We start from the raw sequence: 22,348 nt of genomic DNA on the forward strand, positions 1-22,348 counted from the left end.
CACACAGTTTGTAACTGTGCATTGGTTTTATGCCTGTCAGCCCATCGAGGGTAGGCAGTATGATGCATTTTGATGTGCACACGGTATTATTAGTGCCTGGGTGTAGTGCGTCCACCAGAGCGTGGATGAAGCCCTGGTGCTCGGCAGCTGACATAGTAGGGTGTTTATTCCTCTCACGTCACAGAGGTGAGTAGCCTGGGCCAGCAGGGTGGCTCCGCTGTCTTGTATTTCCACCTCTAACCCCAAGGTCACCATTTCTCAGACCACAGGAAGAGGGCAGGAGAAGTGAAAGGCAAGCATCCTCCCTTTGAGGCCAAAACTTGGAAATTGCACGATTACTTTCCGTCACATCCCATCAGATAGAACTTGTCACGTGGCCACACCCAGCTGCCAGGGAGGCTAGGAATGCCGTCCAGCCGGGCATTCCTGTATCCTGCTAACCTCTCGCAGAGGGTGGCGGGTGGATCCTGCAGTGGACAGACAGCAGATGGGCTCACCCCAGAGAGTCCCCGCTTGGCCACCCCCTGAGGCCCACTCTGCTGTTCTGCAGGCTGCCGGGCCCGGCCGCTGGACCTGGTCTTCATGTTGGATGCTTCGGCCTCGGTGGGGCCCGAGAACTTCGCCCGGATGCAGAGTTTCCTGAGAAGCTGCACCCTCCAGTTCGACGTGAACCCCGACGTGATGCAGATGGGCCTGGTGGTGTATGGCGGCCAGGTCCAGACAGCCTTCGGGCTGGACACACACACCACCCGCGCCACGGTGCTGCGGGCCCTGAGCCAGGCCCCCTACCTGGGTGGGGCGGGCTCGGCAGGCACAGCCTTGCTGCACATCTATGACAAGGTGATGACGGTCCAGATGGGCGCCCGGCCGGGTGTCCCCAAGGTTGTGATAGTGGTCACGGGTGGGCAGGGGGTGGAGGACGCGGCTGTCCCTGCTGAGAAGCTGAGGGACAACGGCGTCTCTGTCTTGGTGGTGGGCGTGGGGCCTGTCCTGAGGGAGGCACTGCGGAGGCTCGCAGGTCCCCGGGACTCCCTGATCCACGTGGCGGCCTACGAAGACCTGAGCCATCACCAGGACACGCTCATCGAGTGGATATGCAGAGGTGAGTGGGGGTCCGCACCCTCGGGGCTCCCTCCAAGGTGGGGGACCTCAGCCCGAGCCTTTACCTCATTACAAGGACGGCAGCTCCTCCCAGCTACCAGGCGCCTTCCACCTGCCAGGTTGTGTGCTACATCCCACACTCACAAAACCCTGCAGGAGGCACACCTCACTGTTTAAGGCGCAGAGCATTGAATACAGGCACCCTGTCCCAAACTTGAGAATGCAGAAGTTCCCAGGCCAGGGATCGAACCCGAGCCACAGCAGTGATAATGCTGACTCCTTAACCACTTGGCCACCAGGGAACTCCCCTTTCACCTTTAAAAAAGTATGTGGCCCTCATCATAGTAAGCACTGCTGTGTGCATGGCCCATCCAAGAGAAGGAGTCTGTATGTGTGTAGGAAGGCTGGGTGGAAGTCAGGTCTTTGGCCACTCAGTGTGGGGCCCAACCATGTGCCCAGCTGTGGCTCAGGGGCCCACAGTGACATTAATATGTATAAGACTCCGCTCCTGTGGCCTTGCCTCTGTGTTGGGCTTCCTGGGGGGAGGGTCTTGGGGCCCGATCCAGGCTGCACCTGCTGGCACGTCCTCCCTTGCAGAAGCCAAGCAGCCAGTTAATCTCTGCAAACCCAATCCGTGCATGAACGAGGGCACCTGTATCCTGCGTAATGGGAGCTACCGCTGCGAGTGCCGGGATGGCCGGGAGGGCCCCCACTGCGAGAGCTGTGAGTGGGGCTCCTGCCGGGGTGCTGGTCTGGGTTCTCCTGAGCTCCAGGACCGCAGCTGAGGGAGGACCCAGGGCTTCAGTGGGCAGGCTCAATCATTTGTGCATTCATGCAGCAAACAAGGGGGTGCCTCCCACATCCCAGATGCCGTTCTAGATGTGGGGAACAGAGCAGGAAACGGGACAGTGAGAATCTCTGCCATCGTGGAGCTAGTGAGGGAGACACACAGCAGATAAGCACGACCTATAGTATATGAGATGCTGCTGAGCACACTCTAATGAATGAGAATGCACAGTGAGGGAGGGAGGCGTCGGGTGGGAGCACAGGGGACCCAGGGTCACCGGCACACCCCACGACGGAGGATGCGGGCACGGGTGCAGGCGGGTGGGTAGATGTGGTGGTGGGAGTTCTTTGTTTCTATTTGCTCAGTGAACTGGGAGGAACTCTTGAGAGTGAGTACGAGGGGGGTGTGGAGGTTTGAGGAGAGAAGCGGACTTGAGAGAGGACACAGCAGCCTTCTATGTTGGGCAGCAATCTGGGCCCACCGGGGGCCAGCATTCACTAATTTAGTTAGAACAGCAGCTAGAGGACGATGCCCCCTTGGACCCCTAGGTTTCCTGGCACAGGCTGAGGCGGGCTTCCTAAGGCTGGGAGTGACACGGGGCAGTTCTGCTGGCCTAATGGAGTGAGAGCGAGGCAGGATGGGGCCCATCAGGCTGCTCGTGGGTTGAGACGAGGACTCAGACACTCCTGGTGTCCTCAAAGTTCACGTCTTTCCCAGGGGCCTTGAGAGGAGATGCCCCGAAGGCACGGGGCTCCAGCGGAGAGCCTGAAGGAGGGCAGCAGCCCGGGCCCCCTGGGCACTGAAAGGAGTGTCCTGTCTCGGGGACCTCTAAGCGTCTGCCTCCAGCTCTGCCCAGAACCCTGCTGCCCACTTTCCCAACCCAGGAGGAAGGGAGGGCCCAGCTGCAGACAGTGCTGCCCAGGAAGCCGGTGGCAGCCGCCCTCACCCCCTAACGATGACCTTGACAGCTTTTCACGTGTAAGTAAATGCTCTGCTGAGCTGGTTGTGCCCTGCTGAGCGGGCGACCTGCCGCCTCTCCCAAGGAGGAACAGAGGAACCCGGGGACTTCTGATGGCCTGTTTGAAGCTCCCTTTGCCCACAGCAAATGCTAACTAGAACATCACTGGGACAGTCACGCCCCAAGAGAAGGCAGTGACGAGAGGGTCCCTCAGACCACTGACGGGAAGGGACGGGATGGCGTTTCAAGATGGATCAAGCATGGACCTTTCAACACATCTTTGCCCAAAGATGTCCTTGATGCAGTCATTTGCTTGAAAAGGGGCTTGAGTGGCACATCTGACTTGTTCTGGTGACAGGTTCCATGTGGGAGAGACAGAAAGGCCCCAGACTGGAAGGTGACTGATTAACCAGCTATTTGCCTGTGGGGGAGGGGCTGAGTGTACAAACACCCCTGGTCTCCAGGGGCCCCGCGAGCTGGGCTTGGCCTTGGCAGCATTCCCTTCCAGGGGCTTTGGAGAGTTTCCTTAGGAGAGCTCATTGTGAGGGGTTTCTTGGGTGCTTGTCTTACTCCCCTTGTGTGGGGCAAAAATCAGTAGAATTCTTAAACTCAGTTAATACAGAACAAGAAAATTTAGGGAGATTTTGCTTTTTTAGGCATAGATTGTATGCTGTCTAGGTTTTAGTTTTGCTTCTTGTGCCTGGTTTTTAAAGACATATTTTAAGAAATGTTTGTTAGGGGGTTCATGTTGTGGCTTGGCTCGTTAAGAACCCAGCTAGCACCCATGAGGAAGCAGGTTGGATCCTTGGCCTCACACAGTGTGTTAAGGATCCGGCGTTACTGTGAGTCATGGTGTAGGTCAGAGATGCAGCTCGGATCCTGAGTTGCTATGGTGTAGGCTGGCAGCTGCAGCTCTGATTCGACCCCTAGACTGGGAACTTCCATATGCCACAGGTGCGGCCCTAAAAAGAAAAAAAAGTTGGTTATTTAATGGGAATATTTGTACCTAAATGGCCAAGAGGCACAGTCAGAATATTTTCTGGCGAACAAGGTATTTCACAATCAGTTCTCCCCCTGGGTGGTAGTGTTTGGAGTTGGGTTTTCAGTGGAGCCTTTGCAGAGTTCTGACTTAAATCCAGAGCCTGTTATCATTGTTTTTATTTTTAATGTAAACACTTAATGTGATGTTTTATAGGCATGCAGTGCTACCTTGATTTAAACACTGTTTAGCTTTAAGAACTTGAGGATTTCTGGTGCAAGAAAAACATGTGAAAATTCATCATGGTTTTTGTTGGATGTTAAAAAGTCCGGTCTGCCCAGCCCTGTGCATGTCAGTCATTTGTGTTCAAGGGATATATTCATTCCTATTACTACTCTTACCTTCGCAGAGGCGACATCAGAGCAAGGGCCACATGTCCACCTGGCAGATGCTGATAGGTGATGGCAGAGAATTTACATGACTCCATTGTCTTTGCATTCATAGCAGTTTAATCATTTAATAGCGGAAGCGCTTTGTCTGGTTCAGGGCTGATATGTGATGTCCCATTTTCATTGGACTTTATAAAAAAATTTTTAAAAAACCCCACAAAACTGTGGGGCCTGGGCTTACATACCAAAGGCCTTTTTTTTTTTTTTTTTTTTTTTTTTTTTTCTTTTTAAAGGCTGCACCAGCGGCATATGGAGGTTCCCAGGCTAGGGGTCGAATTGGAGCTGTAGCTGCTGGCCTACACCACAGCTCTCAGCAATGTCAGATCCTTAACCCACTGAGCAAGGCCAGGGATCAAACCCGCAACCTCATGGTTCCTAGTTGGATTTGTTTCGGCTGCGCCACAACAGAAACTCAAGGCTTTACTGTTTTTTATTTTTAGGTCTCAGTCCTTGAAACTTTTTTTTTACCGTTTCTAGTGAAGGTGCCAGTTGAGGGATCGGTGCTTTCAGGGTCCCAGTAGTGGCAGAGGGCCTTCCTAACCACACGGCCTTGGTGAGCTTTTCCCAGCCAACCTTTCTCTTTCTTTTCAAAGAAACTGGCTCTTCATTATGTATGTAATATAGACGTATGTTCTTCTTGGAAAAACGTAAACATTGCAGGTAGATCATAAATCTTTCTTTGCACTGAATGATCATGATTTCAACGAGCTTGCTAAATGCTCTGGTCCTGATGGTTATTTGAGTCTCTTGCTTTTCTAGAAAGATAGTATTTACACATACTCACCGTTTTGTCTCTTCCTCTTGAAGTTCCAGACTATTTCTTGTCATTTTTGTATCGTGTAGGATCTCCAGAGTGATGTTTTTTTAAAAAAGTAATGGTAAGAGTGTGTATCTGGTTCTTGATTTGAAGGGTCTTTTTCATCATGACATGTTATTTTTTTGTGGGTTACTTGATAAGGAACCCTAAGTAATCTAATTCCTAGATTACAAAGAGTGTATTAGGAGGGTTGAGACTTGTGTTTCTGTTTCCTTTGAGAAGATGTTTATTTCACAGTGAATCTGTTAATAGGATAAATTACCCATGAGCGTATTTTCAGTTGTTGAACCACCTCTGATTTTCCTGGATGAATGTTATTTGGTTGCGATATCCGATTCTTTAAATGCTGCCGAATTTCATTTGCCAATATTATAAAGATTTTTTTTCATCTATGTCTGAAAATAAGATTAAGTTTTTCTTCTGCAAAGTGTTAGAATTTTGGTATCAGAGCTATGCTAACTTTCTAAAATGGAACACATATAGTCCTCAACCTTTCAATCTGCTATATTCATAGTATTTTCTTGTAATTTAAAAAGTCTTGTATCTGTACTTAAGGCCTCCTTTTTAGTTCTACCATTTAATATTGCCTTAAGCTACATTTTTTATTGGATTTGTCCTCTTTTCAAGGAGCTAGAAATTTGATTTTATCATTTGGAAAATGAGCATATTTACACTATGAACTTTCTTAATTATTACCACTGAGGCAACTTTTCAAGTATTGATATGCTCCCCCCCCCAAGAATTATTTAGGAGTGTGTTTAACTTCTAGGAGTATTGATTTTGTCATTTATGTGGGTGACAGCTTCTGAAGATGTTTCCCATGTGTTAATTAATTACAGTATTAAAATCTTCTTACGCAGCTTGATTGAAGGAGGCTTAAAGTTTCCTTCTAAGATCCCCCCTTATAGCTCCACCAGTTTTTACTGCACATAGTTTGTAGTTCGCTGCGTAAATAACCATGAGGTTTCCCCCTTGAAGGAGAAGTCTCCCAGACTTGGTCCAAGTCGTCCCATGAAATACGAGAAAACCCAAAATACAACGAACATTTTATTAAAAAAAAAAATCAACTCTAACTCACCACTTGGGACACCAAGTGTTTATGACAAAGGAAATAAATGCCCTGGGATTAGACAATAAGAATCAAAAGACCTTTAGTTCTCAGGAACCAGTGTTATAGAGAACTCTGATTCAGAACCCCCAGAAATGAGGCAGAGATGACAGATGACACATTTCAACCTGTGTTAACAACGCCATCGGAAGAGAAGGACAGGCAGCACAAAGAACAGCACTGCCCATTAAAGAAAAGAGACCACCCGAAACAAAATTCACCCCCCTTTTTTTTTTTCTTGGAAAGGGCCTGGACATTAAGGACAACTTAAAAAACAGAGACTAAGAGAGCATTATATTAAATAACTAACTCTTCTGTAAAAATGGCCTCACCACAGGACTCAATCTGTAAACACAGGGTAATCTTGTTTCTATGATAATGTAAAAAGTCAGTTAACTCTCCAAAGACACTTTTCACTGTTCTAAATTACAGGATTTTAAACATTTTTTTTCCTATATAATACAGCAAAACAATTTTTTTTAAAAAAAAACAATTGATTCAGGCTTGCTTTAGGATGGGGAAAAAGTCCTTGATTTATTGGGAACAGTGTCCCAAATATCTTTCCCCGTGCAATTTCTCAAAAAACCACGGATGGTTTTACACAGTTGAAGACAAGGATGGTTTAACCCCCGGCACTGCAAAGACCGGATAGGCGATGACAGCCAGGAGTTTCCCTCTTCCGATCACCAGAGCCATGTGATCAGCGCAGCAGGGCCCTGCTACCTCGGTTTCTCGTCCACCAAAGTCTCAACATCAGAAGCTTTTCACTTAAAAAGCTTGATAAAGCAATTGACGAAACAGTCAAGGAAGAAAACACAGGATACCCCTAAATACAGCAATGTCTTCTTTACAACCACCAGACTTAGGTCTCAAAAAAAAAAAAAAAAAAAAAGAGAAGCCTTTTCATTGTTGTGTTACTTCCTTTGGCTCTGCAGGGGGGAGAGCCTCCTCTCCGCTGAGGCGCTCCATTCACAGAACCCAGTCCTTCCTTCTTCTTGTAACCAGACTCACCCTTCCACAGAGCTGCTGCTCTAACGAAGACTGTCAGGAAGCAGGATTGTCCCCAAGGTCCATGTTGACAGGCGATGAAGCTCGCTTCCTAACTCGCTCCTTTCTTCTCCCATTCCTAGGGTACCAGGCAAACCCCAGCAGCACCCCCCGCCCCAAAGAGACAAGTTAGTTATCTTCTGTAGCAGCCTATGTATACACACAAGACTCTGGGAAGAGGGGCAGCAATTAGGGTTCTGCCTCCATGCGTGTGTCCCACTGTTTCACAGAGCACCTGTCCCTCGTGTGGCGGAGAGCGGGGGGTGAGGGATGTTTGTCACAGCACGGAGGCAGCAGTGGCTCGAGGTCTTCAGGGACTTGATAGTTAGTCACTGGTGCCTCAGAGTATCTCAAGCAGGTAAGTGGGGTGGAACTAGAGTCCACCCCAAACCCAGGCAGCTCGGGCATGCGCTTCATCGTACAGATGAGCACAGGGTTTGTCACACAGTCTCTGTGGCCCTCGGGAAAACCCCGCAGTGGCATCGGCTCCGTGTTTACCCTTCTTGAGCCTTTGCCACCAGCTGGCTGGGCAGCTTTAGGCAAATCAGTCACCTGTCTGAACTGAGTCACTCTTTAGTTTTCAGGGCGGAAGTCCTGCAGAGTCACTGGGGTGTTTTTAATGGGAGGACCATGCGGCCCCGGCCTGTCTCTCGATCTCCTGATCAGCACGTGGTGGGCTGTACGGGGCTTTCTGTGCCCTCGGGCTGACTCGTAAGGTCGGAGCCGAGCGCAAGCACCCTTCTGGTGGGTCGGTGCCCAGGGCCCAGGCAAGCCCCAGACCCGGCCTCCTCCTGCCTCATCCCACTGAGAGCAGAGCCCTCACTCGGAGCAGAAAAGGGCCACCCGGGTCAGAAGGAGGCCCCCACCACAGTGACAGTGCTGCTGTCCACCCATGAGCCCGACAGAGGCCAGGAGCGACCCCTTACCTTGGCTTTCTGGAGGACGGTGCCTTTGCCCGTGACCATGACCGACAGAGGTCTGTTCTTGAGCGCAGTGGCAGCATTGACTGGGGTACAGTCCGGGGCCAGAGTTGGGGTGGCAGCTTTGGGCTATGGCGACAGGAGAGAGCGAGGACTGAGTTAAGGGGAGGGAGGTGTGACCCAGTCCCCTGAGTCCGATCCAGCAGGCCTGGCCCGCAGCACCAAGGAACGGGGCTCCCTGACTCACACGGGGACTGGCATTCTCCAGGTGGGTGGTGTCCACGGTGGTGCCCAGCGTCACGGGCCCGGCCTCGGCCTTCTTCAGGTTATCCTTCACCTCCACGATGCTGAGCTCCAGGTCCACGCGCCTGCGCTCCTCCACCCTGCACTCCTCATCCATCTCCTTCAGCTTCTGCTCTAGGCTGGCCACTGCCTCCTTGTCTGCAGAGAGAATGAAGCCGGCTGCAGGAACGGCCTCGGCCAGAAGCCCCGCCGGGAGGAGGCAGGATTTGCACCCACCGCTGCTGAAACAGGACCCTGGGTGGCCGTGGACCACAGCTCTGGGTCCCACACACTCTGTGGGGTGGGCAGCCTCCAAGCCCAGGTCCTGCATCAGCAGATGGGCAGCCCCGGAGCCCAGAGCCTGCGTCAGCGCTCACAAAGGTCCCGGAGGAAGAGCTCAGCCTTCACGAGAGGGCCTGAGTCCCAGAGGCTCTTAGAGACTTAGAGATTGTTTTGATATCTGCTCTTGTGACAATGACCCCAAAGGGAGAGAGGAGCTTTACGGATGACCCTTGGAGAAAGGCTGGGCTGTTTCAACCTGCCCCACACAATTGCCCCAATCCTTCTGGCACATGGTGCTTCCTAGGGCCTAACACAGCAGTGGGTCTCAGTCCTGCCCTCTGGTCCTGGCTGGATGGAAAGGAAACCCAGTGATTGTCTCCTGGCCTCTGGGCACTAGCAGCCAAGACTGCCGAACCCCCAAAACCAGTGGGCACACATTTATAACAACAGAAAGATCTGTGGTTGCCTGGGGATAGGAGGATTGAGGGGAAATAGGTATGGGTGATGAAAATGTTCCAGAATTGACCATGGGGACAGCTGCACAACTCGGAATATACTGAAAACCATCGAGTTGTACCCTGGAAATGGGTCATCATACAGTCTGTGGATTATCTCTCAATAAAGATATAATATTAATGTAATTTGTGCCCCCATGACCTTTGTCCACCAGTCAAGTTAGAAGCTTCCCAGGCCCCCAAACTGTTTATACTTGTAGGTGCGAGATGGCAATTTAAATATTAAATGAGCACAGAGTCACTCTCTAAAAACTAAGTCAAATGCAGCTGAAAGGTCAAGCTGCTGGGAAACAGCTGACAAATGATATGAGGCTGATGTGGAAAATAATCTACAAGGATTCGAATTTCTTTAAAATGAATAAAGCTTAAGACACGTGTAAAGAAACGATGGGAGATTAAGAAGGAGGCATTAAAGGGGTGGTTAATGCGTGAGCGCTGACCCAGAGCGCAGGAAAAGGCGAAGACGGGCCAAGAAATACGTGTTTGTTTAAGTGAGAATCAAACATTTAAGATCTAAACACATAGATTTAATTTAAGAGTTCCTCCTTGAATCAGCTTTTCCAGCACGTCCTGGGGCAGGACAGCACCAGGGAGCATCCACCTGTGCCAAAGGCTGACAGGGCTGCGGACCAGGTGTGCTGATCTGGATTCTGCCCCCCCCCCGCTGAGAGCCCAGGTCCCTCGCCTGGGGACCCCGTTACCTGTACACTTTAACAGGGTCTCCTTCAGCTCCCGTTTCTCCTTTCGGAGCTGAGCCAGGTGTCCCCGGATTTCTTCCTTCTTCTTCTCGAGCCTCTCCTTCTCCTCGTGTACCGTTTCACCTCGGCTTCTGTCCTGTTCTTGCCAAGCTTGATCTCTACAGAGCCAGAGAGGCGGCGAGGGGGGACCCCCGGGTCAGCCAGACTGGCCCATGCGAGCTGTCCCAGCCCACCCCACAGGCTCAGGTGGAACCCAGGCCTTCGGTGGCAGATTAGAGTTGGACACCAGGCTTGCCTGGCAGGGAGAGAGGAGGCAACTTGGTCCACCCTTTCTCTGCTGTGTGACCTCAGGCAAGTCCCTTCACCTCTCTGAGCCTCTGTTTCCTCATCTGAAAGGGAGGGAAGCAGGCTAACTTCTCTAAGCCAACATTCAGCTCTTATCTAGCATAGGCACCTGCATTGGCTGCCTTCAACTTGTCCTTCACAGGCGGGCTGGCCCCGGCTGGGGCATTGGCCACAGCATCCGGGCAGCTTGGTGGGATGGAGATTTTCTGCTGGTCAGTCTGGATTTTGACGGCTGTGGCCTAGGGGAAGGCTCCTCAGGTTCCAGACTCTCCTGCTGCACCTGCTTTGGGAGAAAGCAAGCACGACTCAGCTGGCCCAGGGCCCGGCACAGGGAGCCGGCTCACCTGCTGGGGGCAGCCTGTACCTGCAACTCAGGGTTCTCTGGAGACTTTGCAAGGGGCTCATCAGGGGTGGGGTCTGGGTCTGCAGGGAGGGCCTCCACCGGAAGGTCCTGCTGGGGCGGCGTCGGGGAGGGGGCCCGGGCCTGCGCCCCGCTGTGCCGTGCAGGAAGGACTTGACGGGCGTGAGGTCCAGGTATACTCGGTCGGGGTCGGACTCGCTCGGAGCATCTGTCGCAGGGGCGGCTTCCTCGGGGGGTTCCACCTGCACAGGAAAGAGTCAGGTGGCTCTCACTGCCTCTGATCCCGGGGGGCTGCAGGGGGCACCAGCCCTGCTGCCAACCTCCGTCCCGGCCCATGGAGTTCACAGGACCTCCTTCCTGGGGGAGCCTCATACTGAGCTGGATTAGAAGGCTGGGGTTTGAGTCCTGGGTTTGCTGCTGTAGAGGTGGCAGGCCCAGGAGTAAGGACCTCATTTTCCTGACCCTTCTTTCCTCCTCTAGAGAAGAGACAGTAGCACCTCCCTGTAAAGTGGCGGGATGAAAGAGAAGCCCTTGGCACAGCACAGAGGCTCAAGCCCGCTTAGTGGAACCTGTTGTCAGGGTGATTATTCCAATCTGAGCCTCAGAGGCTCATGGGCTCTGACAGCTACAGGTAAGAGAATGAGATGGGAACACCTCCTCACACCATGCACAAAAATAAACTCGAAATGGATTAAAGACCTCAGTGTAAGACCTGAATCCATAAAACTCCTAGACCAGAACATAGGCAGAACACCCTCTGACATAAATCCTATCAGTACTTTTTTGGATCTGTTTCCTAAGGCCAAAGAAATAAAAGCAAGAATAAACAAATGAGACCTAATTACAAAAGCTCCTGTAAAAGCTTTGGTACAGCAAAGGAAGTCATCAACAAAACAAAAAGACAACCTATAGAATAGGAGAAAATATTTGCAAAATAATATGACTGACGGGGCTGATGTCGAAAATATATTAATAGCTCATGATTCCATATTAAAAAAAAAATTGGAGTTCTCTTGTGACACAGCAGGCTAAGGATCCAGCATTGTCATTGCAGTGGCTCTGGGTCACTGCCTGTGGTACAGGTTTGATCCCTGGCCCGGGAACTTCCACATGCTGCGGGCGAGGCCAAAAATAAATAAGCTTACCATAAGACGAACAAGCAAAAAACAGGCAGAAGACCTGAATAGACACTTTTCCAAAGAAGACATATGGTGAGCTCATAGGCACATGAAAAGATGCTAACTATGAGAGAAATGCAAATCAAAACCACAATGAGACAGCACCTCACACCTGTCAGAATGGCTGTCTTCAAAGAGCCTACAAATAACAAATATGGAGAAAAGAATCCTAGTACACTGTCGGTGAGAAGGTAAACTGGTGCAGCCACTGTGGAAAACAGCACAGAGGTTCCTCCAAACACTAAAATAGAACTAATAGGATCCAGCAATTCTACTCCTTGGTATATATAATATATCCGGGACAAGCAAAAACACGAATGGGAAAAGAGACATGCACCTCGGTCTTCATGGCAACACTACTTACAATAGCCAAGATATGAAAGCAGTTCTAGTGCCCATCAGCAGGTGAATGGAAAAGAAGATGTAGGTATGTATATACACATATATACATACACAAGGGAATATTACTTAACCGTTAAAAACTAAAAATTCAGCCACTTGCAGCAATGTGCATGGACCTAGAGAATATAATGCTTAGTGAAATGAGTCCGCCATGAAAAGACAGATGCTGTATGTTATCACTTTTATATGAAATCTAAAAACTAATACAATCAAATGCATAGAGCAAAACAGACTCACAGGCGTTCCCTTCGTGGCGCAGTGGTTAACGAATCCAACTGGGAACCATGAGGTTGCGGGTTCAGTCCCTGCCCTTGCTCAGTGGGTTAACAATCCGGCGTTGCCGTGAGCTGTGGTATAGGTTGCAGACGCGGCTTGGATCCCCGTTGCTGTGGCTCTGGTGAAGGCGGGCAGCTACAGCTCCAATTCGACCCCTAGCCTGGGAACCTCCATATGCCGTGGGTGCGGCCCTAGAAAAGGCAAAAAGACAAAAAAAAAAAAAAAAAAAAAAAAAAACAGACTCACAGAAAAAGACAACAAACTACTGTTGATCACTAAAGAGAGGGAAGGGAGGAAGGACAAGATAGAGGTGTGGGATTAAGAGATGCAAACTACTATGGATAAAACAGATAAACCATGAGGAAATATTGTGTAGCACAGGGGATTAGAACCATTATTTTGTTATAACTTTTAATGGCATATAATTTATAATCATACATACTATGATGTATACCTGAAGCTAATATAATATTGCAAATCAACTATACCTCAATTAAAAAAAAAAAAAGGGCTGGAGTTCCCTTTGTGGCTCAGTGGTTAACAAACCCGGCTAGGATCCATGAGGATGCAGGTTCGATCCCTGGCCTCACTCAGTGGGTCAAGGATCTGGCGTTGCTGTGGCTGTGGTATAGACAGCAGCTGTAGCTCCAATTCGACCCCTAGCCTGAGAATTTCCAAATGCTGCAGCTGCAGCCCTAGAAAGCAAAAATAAAATAAAACAAAATAAAATAAAAAGAGCTAACGATATCACCACTCCCAATACCACACCCTCTACCTGTGAACTGACCAGAGTGGTTAACCAGCTCTTTCATCTAGACAAGTCCCCAAGCCAGGCAGCTGGCGCAGCCCCAGCATACATAAGAGGACTTTGTGGCACCTTGGTTTCAACACTGATGGCCCTGCGGGTGACTTGGAGCCCATCCCTCTTGGGGACCATCTAATGGTCTCTGGCACTGAGACACAAAGGCACTGAGGCTTGGCAGGAAGAGGAGGGGCAGCCCCAGGCGGCTGCCGGCGGCATCCTTACCGAGGCCGTCAGCTCCGACATCTCCACATCATCATACAGCAGCTCCTGGCAATCCTGGCTGGGCAGGCCGTCGATGTAAGTGTTCGGCTCCGAGAACTTTCTCTGCATCAGTCTGGAAGACACGGCAAGAGAGGGTAAATGCCACCAGCCTCAAAGCATTCATAGCAGTGAGAGCTATGGCGAAATCCGTGGACTGTGCAGGAGACCTGGGGACCAGCACTGACCTCATTTTAAAATGAATTTTTTTTTCTACTTTTTAAAATTTTTTGGTCATGCCCTTGGCTGGGCCAGGGATCAAACCCATGCAATAGCAGTGACCTTAGCCACTGCAGTGACCATGCTGGATCCTTAACCCACTGAGCCACAAGGGAGCTCCACGAATCCGTTTGCTTAGGGTTATCTCCTCTCTCTCTCCCCAGGGCCTTCTTATTAGAATTCCCGTTCCAAATTTCTCTTCCAGGAAAGCAGGCGTCCCTACCCTCCCTCCTCCTCTTAGGCTCCTTTGCTGTCTTCTCACCCCTATTTCTCCCTTTCAGGATCTCCTTCCAACAACAAAATCCTCTCTCATTTCATCTGCGCAGCACACGGCATGCTTGGGGCCTCACTGGCCAGATGGCACTTTCCGCATTTTGTACCTCAGAGAGCAGATTCTGTTCCAGTGGCTCGGCTGGCTGCCACATCTGCTCACCCCTCCCCGCCCTGCCCTAGGACCACTTCTCCCGGAGTTAGTTTGCTGATCCAAGAAGCAGAAGTGCCACCTCTGCCCTGCTTCTTCTAGGGTGTGCTGGGACCCAGCGAGGGCTCCATGGGCAAATGCTGCCTCAGCAGAAGGAAAGCGGAAGCCAGCAAAGGCGCCGGCTCTGCCTTAAGGAGCTGAGAGTGTCTAACCAGAGCTGGACGCTGTGGCTGTCCCCGGGCCAGACGCCTGGCTCAGCTCCTGCGGGGCCCGCCTGAGGGCTGCTCCCTGGCCCTGATCTTTTTGCTACACAGAACAGGTTAACCAGCTCTTTTATCTAGACAAGTCCCCCAAGCCAGGTGGCTGGCACAGCCCCAGCATACATAAGATGACTTCGTGGCACGTCGGTTTCGACACTGATGGCCCTCCCAGCTGCCACGCTGCTCAGCTGCCCACCAGGGCCCCTTCTGGGCCTGGGTCTGGAAGCAAGGCTGGGCGTGGGAGGGTGCAAAGCGGGAGGTCCCTGAATACTCACAGCAGAGAGGTTTTGGCAGCGCTTACAATACAGGAAACCCTATCGGCATCCACATAGTCGTAGGTAAATTCTTCCGGGTCTGTCTTGGAACCTGACTCCGAGAGCAGGAGGCCTAGCCAGTGGCCCATTTCCTCGGAAGTCTTGGCCTGGGAGGAGGCCGAGAAGGACATAAGCGGGGCTGACCGTGCAGCCTGGGGCCCAGCCTCTCCCCACCCCCACCCTACGCAAGGCCTCTGACTGTGTGGCCCTGGGCCAAGCTCCTCATTTTCACAAGCACGTCCCATCCTCCGGGGACCCGAAATAGTATTTCCTGCTACTAGTGACACCCTAGAGTCACCTCAATGATGCTGTGGACATTTGTGCCAAGTATCACACGTGATGCTAATATACATCTATTTCCAGAAGGCTAATGATCCCGGAGAGGCCTGGTAACGGTGTATTTTGGGTGACACCTCTCTTTTGTGAATGATCACATTTCAATTTCAACAGCTCTAATTCATGCATGTAATACTACCGGATCCCTGCTAAGAAATATCAAAACGCGAATTTATTTTTGTTTACGGTTTCAGTATACACCTGACACCAGGTCAAATCGTTCGGACAAATCAGGAACTAAATCCCCGTGACGTTGGTGCCTATATTTTCCCAGGAGACAATACAGCATTCTCATCAAGCATACCTGCTGGGTAGTTCTATTTAAATGCCAAGATTGATTCTTGGCTTGATAATGAGAAAGCCCTGGAAATTCTATGAATATTACGGGTTTCCTTTCATGAGGAAAAACAGCTACTGGCTGGCATTGCTCAGTACAGCTCTGCCACCCCTTTGCCCTGTTTTCGTGATTGGAGGGGGTAGCTGAAAGCGGATTTCGACATTAATTGCTTTCCTTTTCCTACTCATTTTCAAGTGGATTTCTCAACACAGCTTTTCCTTGGACGGCCTGTAGTTCCTGCTGCAACCATCCCTGCCCTGGGCAATGGTAACAGCTTCTCATTTTATCCCTTCCTACCCCCCCCCCGCCCCCGGCAGCTGGAAGAAGTGTCTGGGAAGCCAAATCTGAACAGGCCACCTTCCCTTGAACCCCTTCAGGGTCTCTCTCCCCTCTTAGGATCAACCTTGCTTTCCTCCCCACCTCCCCTGCCCCACACAAGCTCTCCCTACTTAGCTCCCACCTGCCCAGCACGTGGACTTCCATACATATCACAGCACCTGCCCCACTGCTCTCTGGCAACTGGCCTTAAGTAATCGATGGGCAACATCTCACTCTTGTACTAGGAATGTAAGTTCCACTTCTTCACCATATTATTGTACTGAGTAGGTATCTGTCAATAGGATGGATGGATGAAGAGGGATGTGGATCTTTTAGCCACCAGAGGGCAGCATTGGCGCAAAATCTGGAGGAAGACCCCGGGATACAGGGCTAGGTGCACAGGAGTGGACTGGGGTGTGTTCTTAAACGCCTGTAAAGCCTTCTGCTGGGGACTGCCCAGCTCATTGCAAGGTATTATGTCACCTCTTATTTTTATAAATGGAACATAACATCAAGCAGGGTGGGGAGTGGGATTACTGTCATTGTATCACCAACCCTATTCTCCCCCAAGATAAGCCCTTACTGGTTGGCATTTTAATGTACTGGGCCCCATCTGGTGATACACAAACAAAATCACAAACCCGCTTTGAATCCCCAGAAAGTTTTTCCAGCAGCTCAGGGAGTTATAAATACTCCTCTTGCCCTAAGTGCAGGAAATAGCTCATTGTCCCGGTCCTATAACTCCACCACCCTGAGGTCAGAAAGGGAATGGAATTTTTTTTTTTTTTAAATGCAAACAATCTCAGGCAAAGGAAGTACAAATAAAGCCGCTGGGTGGACTCTCCCGTTGTGGGGCTGTGGTCCTCAGGACCTGCGGCAAGGGCCGTGACCTTGCCCCTGGGCCCTGCCCCTCCCCCACGGGCCAGCACTACCTCGAGCTTGGCCAGCTCCTCGCCGTTGTGGAGGATGCGGAAGGAGTAGAGGTGGTCCGGGCTCGGGTCTGGGACCACCTCACAGCCCACCAGGCTGAGGGGCTGCTGGGCCGCCTTGCTCCGGTTCCGGTCCTGGTAGAAGTACAGGTGACTGTCCCTGACGGAGCACCAGCGCGACTTCCACTGGCTGTTCACCAGCACGTTCAGGTAACCTGCGGGGAGGGATGCAGCTGAGGGCGCTGGGTGGCGGGGGGCGGCCAGGGATGCCTCCAGCCCCCTGAGAGGCTCCTCCAGAATCTCAGTTCTAAGACTTGCCAGGCTTGGAGTTCCCGTCGTGGCGCAGTGGTTAACGAATCCGACTAGGAACCATGAGGTCGCGGGTTCCATCCCTGGCCTTGCTCAGTGGGTTAGGGATCCGGTGTTGCCATGATCTGTGGTGTAGGTTACAGATGTGGCTCAGATCCCGAGTTGCTGTGGCTCTGGTGTAGGCTGGCGGCTACAGCTCCGATTCGACCCCTAGCCTGGGAACTCCACATGCTGCGGAAGCAGCCCAAGAAATGGCAAAAAGATAAAAAAAAAAAAAAAAAAAAAAAAAGACTTGCCAGGCTTTGCCCGAGAATAGTTCCAACCTTGCGGAGGCTGTGAATCGGACTTTCTCCCTCCTTTGCATTAGCAGCTTAAACCTTTTGAAGGTGGGCAGCACAGCACTACTGGTTTTTGGAAAGTGTCCAGAAGCAAGTGAGTTGGGTCTTAGACTAGAGGAGGCCGTGTGTGTGTTTGTGTGTGCGCGCTGTGTGTGTTGGCGTGCATGCATGTGCAAGTGGAGACTCCTTCACACACACCCCCTGCCTCCCTGCCTCATCTCCAGGCTCGAAGGCCTGTCCTCCTCCCTGCCTCTGCCGGCGGCTCAGGCCCCGCACAGGAAGCTCGCCCCAGCCACATGTCCTAGCTGCAGGTGCAACCCCCCCACCTCTGCAGACTCAGTTTCCTCAGCTGCTCTGACAACCTTGCCATCCCTGGGCCACTCAATCTCAGCCTGCAAAGTCCTCCTCCCCTCAGCCAGCTCCTCCTCCTCCTCCCAGAGGTGGCCGGCCTTGGCCCTCCCAGCTCTACTGCCTTCAGAACCCTTGAGTCCTCAAACAGTGACACTCTGCTCCCAAGTAAGCCTCCCAAGCAGACACAGAGCCTGTCAAGGCCAGGAACTGGGCACATTCGTCTCCAGTGCCCAGATCTGTGCCCTGTGGTCTTTCCACCAGGGACTGCTTCTTTCTCTGCCAGTGCCGGTGGGGGCACCCCTCACGCCATCCTTTCTTGTTTTTAAATGGTTGCATGTGTTGGGTTCAGACGATAAGCCTTTCCCTCCCCCATGATGTTATGGAGCTCACATCATGTGCCAGGCACAGCCTTGTCCCAGGTGCTACAAAGATGAAGGGTCTTTCAGCCCCTCTGCAGGGGGCCGACAGCTCTCTGCGCTGCTCACCTTCCCAGAGGCACAGGCTGACAAAGAGGTTATGCCTTCTCCATCCTTAGGGATCAGCAGCTGCTCTCACCTTAGCTGGGATGAACTGGGCCCAGGCAGCAGCGTCAAGGTGGATGGCCACCTTGGCACCCAGCCCACTGCGAGACACACAGTGGAGACCAGGAATTTCTCAGAGCCATGTGACTGTCACATCACAATAGTAAGATGGGGAGTTCCCGTCGTGGCTCAGTATTGACGAATCTGACTAGGAACCATGAGGTTGTGGGTTTGATCCCTGGCCTCACTCAGTGGGTTAAGGATCCGGCGTTGCCGTGAGCTGTGGTGTAGGTTGCAGACACGGCTCCGATCCCACGTTGCTGTGGCTCTGGTGTAGGCCAGTGGCTACAGCTCCGAATGGACCCCTAGCCTGGGAACCTCCATATGCTGCAGAAGTGGCCCGAGAAATGGCAGAAAGAAAAAAAAAAAATAAACAGAAGTATGTAAGCCCAGAACCTGGAATCCTGGTTCATTCAGGCAGGTGCCCCACTCGCCAGCCAGCATTCTCTAGGCCAAACAGAACTCTGGGTGCAGAAGCAGGGAGCCCAGACGCCGAGTCCCAGGAAGAAGGGCATCTGCGTTCTCTCTGGCCCTGTCCCCAGCCACAGAGGACAGGATGCTTCACCACTGAGTAACTTCCAGCCTAAGCCAGCCGCATCTCCCAAAGTGACTCACTGGGACCAGCATCATGCCTCGAGGCTGCAGGGGCAGAAGCAGGAGGCTCGCAGTGAAGGCCACATCTGCCGTCTTCCTGTTCCATCTGAGCCCAGGCTGCAGCCACAAAGCATGGAGCTGAACTGGGACTCAGGAGGAGAGCCAGGGCTGGGATATGGGTTCCAGGAGGAGGAGGGACAGGCCCAGAGACGGTCAGCAGTGGCCTTTAGGCCCTGGGGGGACGTAGAGCAGTGAGCCTCCGGCTGGAAGCCAGGATATTGTCTGGAAAAGGTCTTTCTCCCCTGGCCTTGGTTTCCTCAAGGTTGAGTAAGGGCAGCAGAGCCCCCCTCTAAGGCTCCCCAGCACCTGCACACACCCTCTGTACTTAGAACACAGGCTTCTGTCGTCCCCGTAACAGGTGTCACCAGTGCTCCTCTCAGAGTCTTGTTCCTGCCCCCGGGGGCCCTCCCAGCCCTTTTGGCTCCTGCCCTTCCTCCAAGGCTCAGGTCCAGGAAGCCAGTCCTTACTCTGTTCCCAGAGTAAGAAAGGTTCTTTCTGTCCCTGAGTTCCCGTAGCTACTAAGACAGCATAGTGTGTGGTTATAAATATAAAAAGCCATCTTCTCTTTTTCTTTTTTTTCGCCTCTTTTTTCTCTCTCTCTCCTTTCTTCCTTCCTTTCTTTCGCTTTTTAGGACCGCACCTGCAGCAGATGGAAGTTTCCAGACTAGGGGTCCAATCGGAGCTGTAGCTGCCAGCCTCCATCACAGCCACAGCAGTGCCAGATCCGAGCTGCGTCTGTGACCTACACCACAGCTCACGGCAACGCTGGACCCTTAACCCACGAAGGAGGCCAGGGATTGAACCTGCATCCTCATGGATACCAGTTGGGTTCGTAACCCGCTGAGCCACAAGAGGAACTCCCGCCATCACCTCTCTTGAGTTTTAAGCTCTCAGGGCTCTGCCTCCGTCTGCTTGGTCCCCCTTCCCTGACACTGTGCCTACCACGCTCCATACATACTGGTCAAATGAGCATAACTTTAAGGACCTTCAGAGGACAGCCATCAGTTACCCATCAACCTCCACAAAGGAGCCAGCCTTGCAGCAGGAGGGATGGGTAAGGCCTAAAGAGCTGCCTGCAATGAAGATCAACAGAAACTGTGGGCAGGGGGCCCACCCACCCGAGGGGTGTCAGAGCGAGACCCAGAACCCCTGCCGGTGGCTGAGCTGCCCGCCTGGAGACCTGCGGCAGCCCGGGGAGAGCCCGCCCTCTGGCCCAGGAGGTGGCTGGGGTCTTACTGGCTGTCTCGAGGGACCTCTCCTGAGGTTCCAGGGAGGTAGATTTCTTCCTGCCCAGGTTCATCAGGTTGCTCAGCTTGAGGCCAGCAGAACATTTTTTCTTGACTGTGGAGATGAGAGAAAATACCATCAGCCTTGCACACAGCCTACCGGCATGCCCTCATGGAGACGGGAAAAATAGCAGAACCCTTCCCATCAAGTCTATACACACACACACGTCATAGCAGAACTATTCCCATCAAGTCTGCCTCTCCCTGTGAGCACGTGCACACATGCGCATGTACACGCATGCGCGCGCGCACACACACACACACACACACACACACACGTCTGCTCCCCAAACCAGGACGCACAGGCCAGAGTCGGGTGTCCCTAGACTCACGCCCTCAAGAGAGGCAACCAACCTCTCATAGAACATGTCAGCCCTGGAGAAGCTTTGCAGACTGAACTGGCTCAGAGAGAGTTGACCTCGGGTTAGCAGACGGGAAAAAAGAATGTTCTACCCCCAGCAGTTCATGAAACTTAACTTTGCTTTGGTCCCCTCTCCCTTTCTCTGGCGTCTATCAGCTGCCTATGTCTAAGCAGTTCAGGAATCGGAGGCATATTGGAATTGGCTGTTAAAACCTACTAGGGTTGAGCCGGAGAGCTGAGCCTCACAGCTTGGGGTACACCCCACCCCACCCCCGGCTGACAGCCAGAGCGCTGATACCATCTTTGGTCTCCGGGACCTCAGGGTGGCCATCTGTGGAGCTTCCGTACTCCGAGGCGGACAGGTACTTCTCGTTGATATCTGGCTGTGGAAGAGAGAGAAACGAGTGGGTGATGGTGTCTGGGGATGACTCTCGGGTCACCTTGGGGTCCAGGTCACTGGTGGGACATGGCCAGGCTTCCCTGGAGGACCTGCCTTTGCCCTCCCTTCTGAGGTTCCCCGGAGCATCTTCCTCTTCTTCAGCTACTGCACATCCTGGCCACCAGTTCTCAACATGACTGCTCCACGCGATGTCACAGCGCCCCATAGCCAGTGGGGAGGGCAGGGAGCCGGCCCCAGGGCGCATTGGAATCAGCACCCCAACTGAAGCCAACTGGCAGGTGGGGAACCGGCCATACCAGGAGCTGGAGGACATCTTTTGAGAATTGACTGTGCTACCAACTTGCGGTCTTTGGAGAAGGGCTGGCTGGTCGGCACGGGGTCAGACCAGGATCCGAATGCCAGCTGGAGCATTCTCCTGCCAAGCAGGGCTTTCCTGCCCCCCACCCTGTGTATAAAATAGGGATAACATCCCTGTCTGTATTCCCAGGGCTGCTGGGGGATCAGAGACAGTCCCTGGAGGAGTGTAGTGGCTGCTGCTGTTAAAAGAACATGAGACACTCAGAATATTGCAGTCAAGGAGGTGCACTCGTGGCTCAGTGGAAGCGAACCCGACTAGCATCCATGAGGATGTGGGTTCGATCCCCGGCCTCGCTCCGTGGGTTAAAGATCTGGCGTTGCTGTGAGCTGTGGTGTAGGCCAGCAGCTGCAGCTCTGACTGGACCCCTAGTCTGGGAACTTCCATGTCCCATGGGTGTGCCCCTCCCCCCAAAGAATATTTCCTTCAAGCTTCCAGAAACAATGACTCCAGATCTCTGGAAACTAAGGCAAGGGACTGACTCCCAACCAACAGAGCCTTTGCCAGGGACCAAGGACTCCTGCCTCTGGCCAGGGAATCAGCATTCTGGGTCTTTTGGGAGAGCCCTTGTTTCTCACTCCCATATGAAGAAATCCCTAAGTTTACTTTGACTTGTGTTTGTTTTCTTTTTCTTTCGTTCTTTAGGGGCCATATTCATGGCATATGGAGGTTCCCAGGCTAGGGGATGAATCAGTGCTATAGCTGCCAGCCTATACCACAGCCACAGCCATGCCAGACTGAAGCTGCATCTGCAATCTACACCTCAGCTCACAGCAATGCCAGATCCTTAACCCACTGAGTGAGGCCAGGGACTGAGCCCGCATCCTCATGGGTACTAGCTGGAGTCATTACCGCTAAGCCACAATAGGAATTCCTGATTTTTATTTTCTTGTCAATGTCCGAGGAATGACTAAGACAACAAAACATCTAGAAGTGCTGTGGGTTTTCCTCCCTGGAAAAGGGCCCCCTCCCTGCTCAAGGCCTCTCTGCTCACCCTCTGCCTTCCTCCCC

At 52.1% G+C, this 22,348-nt stretch overlaps 2 protein-coding genes across 2 annotated transcripts in view; one reads left to right on the plus strand and one right to left on the minus strand.

Moving 5' to 3' along the window:
* VWA2 (von Willebrand factor A domain containing 2) overlaps positions 1-7,091 on the plus strand; it is a 54,341-nt gene extending 47,250 nt beyond the window's left edge. The window contains exons 15-17 of the mRNA XM_021073714.1: positions 551-1,102; positions 1,699-1,824; positions 2,606-7,091. Of these exons, the coding sequence (XP_020929373.1) occupies positions 551-1,102; positions 1,699-1,824; positions 2,606-2,691 (764 nt within the window). The 3' untranslated portion in view covers positions 2,692-7,091. The remainder of the gene's footprint in view (positions 1-550; positions 1,103-1,698; positions 1,825-2,605) is intronic.
* Positions 6,128-22,348, minus strand: part of AFAP1L2 (actin filament associated protein 1 like 2) — a 106,554-nt gene continuing 90,333 nt past the window's right edge. The window contains 14 exon segments of the mRNA XM_013983751.2: positions 6,128-7,325; positions 8,173-8,295; positions 8,414-8,607; positions 9,947-10,054; positions 10,057-10,101; positions 10,398-10,526; positions 10,529-10,571; positions 10,653-10,786; positions 10,789-10,891; positions 13,533-13,644; positions 14,744-14,889; positions 16,706-16,917; positions 20,172-20,276; positions 20,881-20,965. Coding sequence (XP_013839205.2) covers positions 7,299-7,325; positions 8,173-8,295; positions 8,414-8,607; positions 9,947-10,054; positions 10,057-10,101; positions 10,398-10,526; positions 10,529-10,571; positions 10,653-10,786; positions 10,789-10,891; positions 13,533-13,644; positions 14,744-14,889; positions 16,706-16,917; positions 20,172-20,276; positions 20,881-20,965 — 1,566 coding nt within the window. The 3' untranslated portion in view covers positions 6,128-7,298.

The sequence above is a fragment of the Sus scrofa genome, chromosome 14 (assembly GCF_000003025.6).
Source record: "Sus scrofa isolate TJ Tabasco breed Duroc chromosome 14, Sscrofa11.1, whole genome shotgun sequence".
Lineage (NCBI taxonomy): Eukaryota > Metazoa > Chordata > Mammalia > Artiodactyla > Suidae > Sus > Sus scrofa.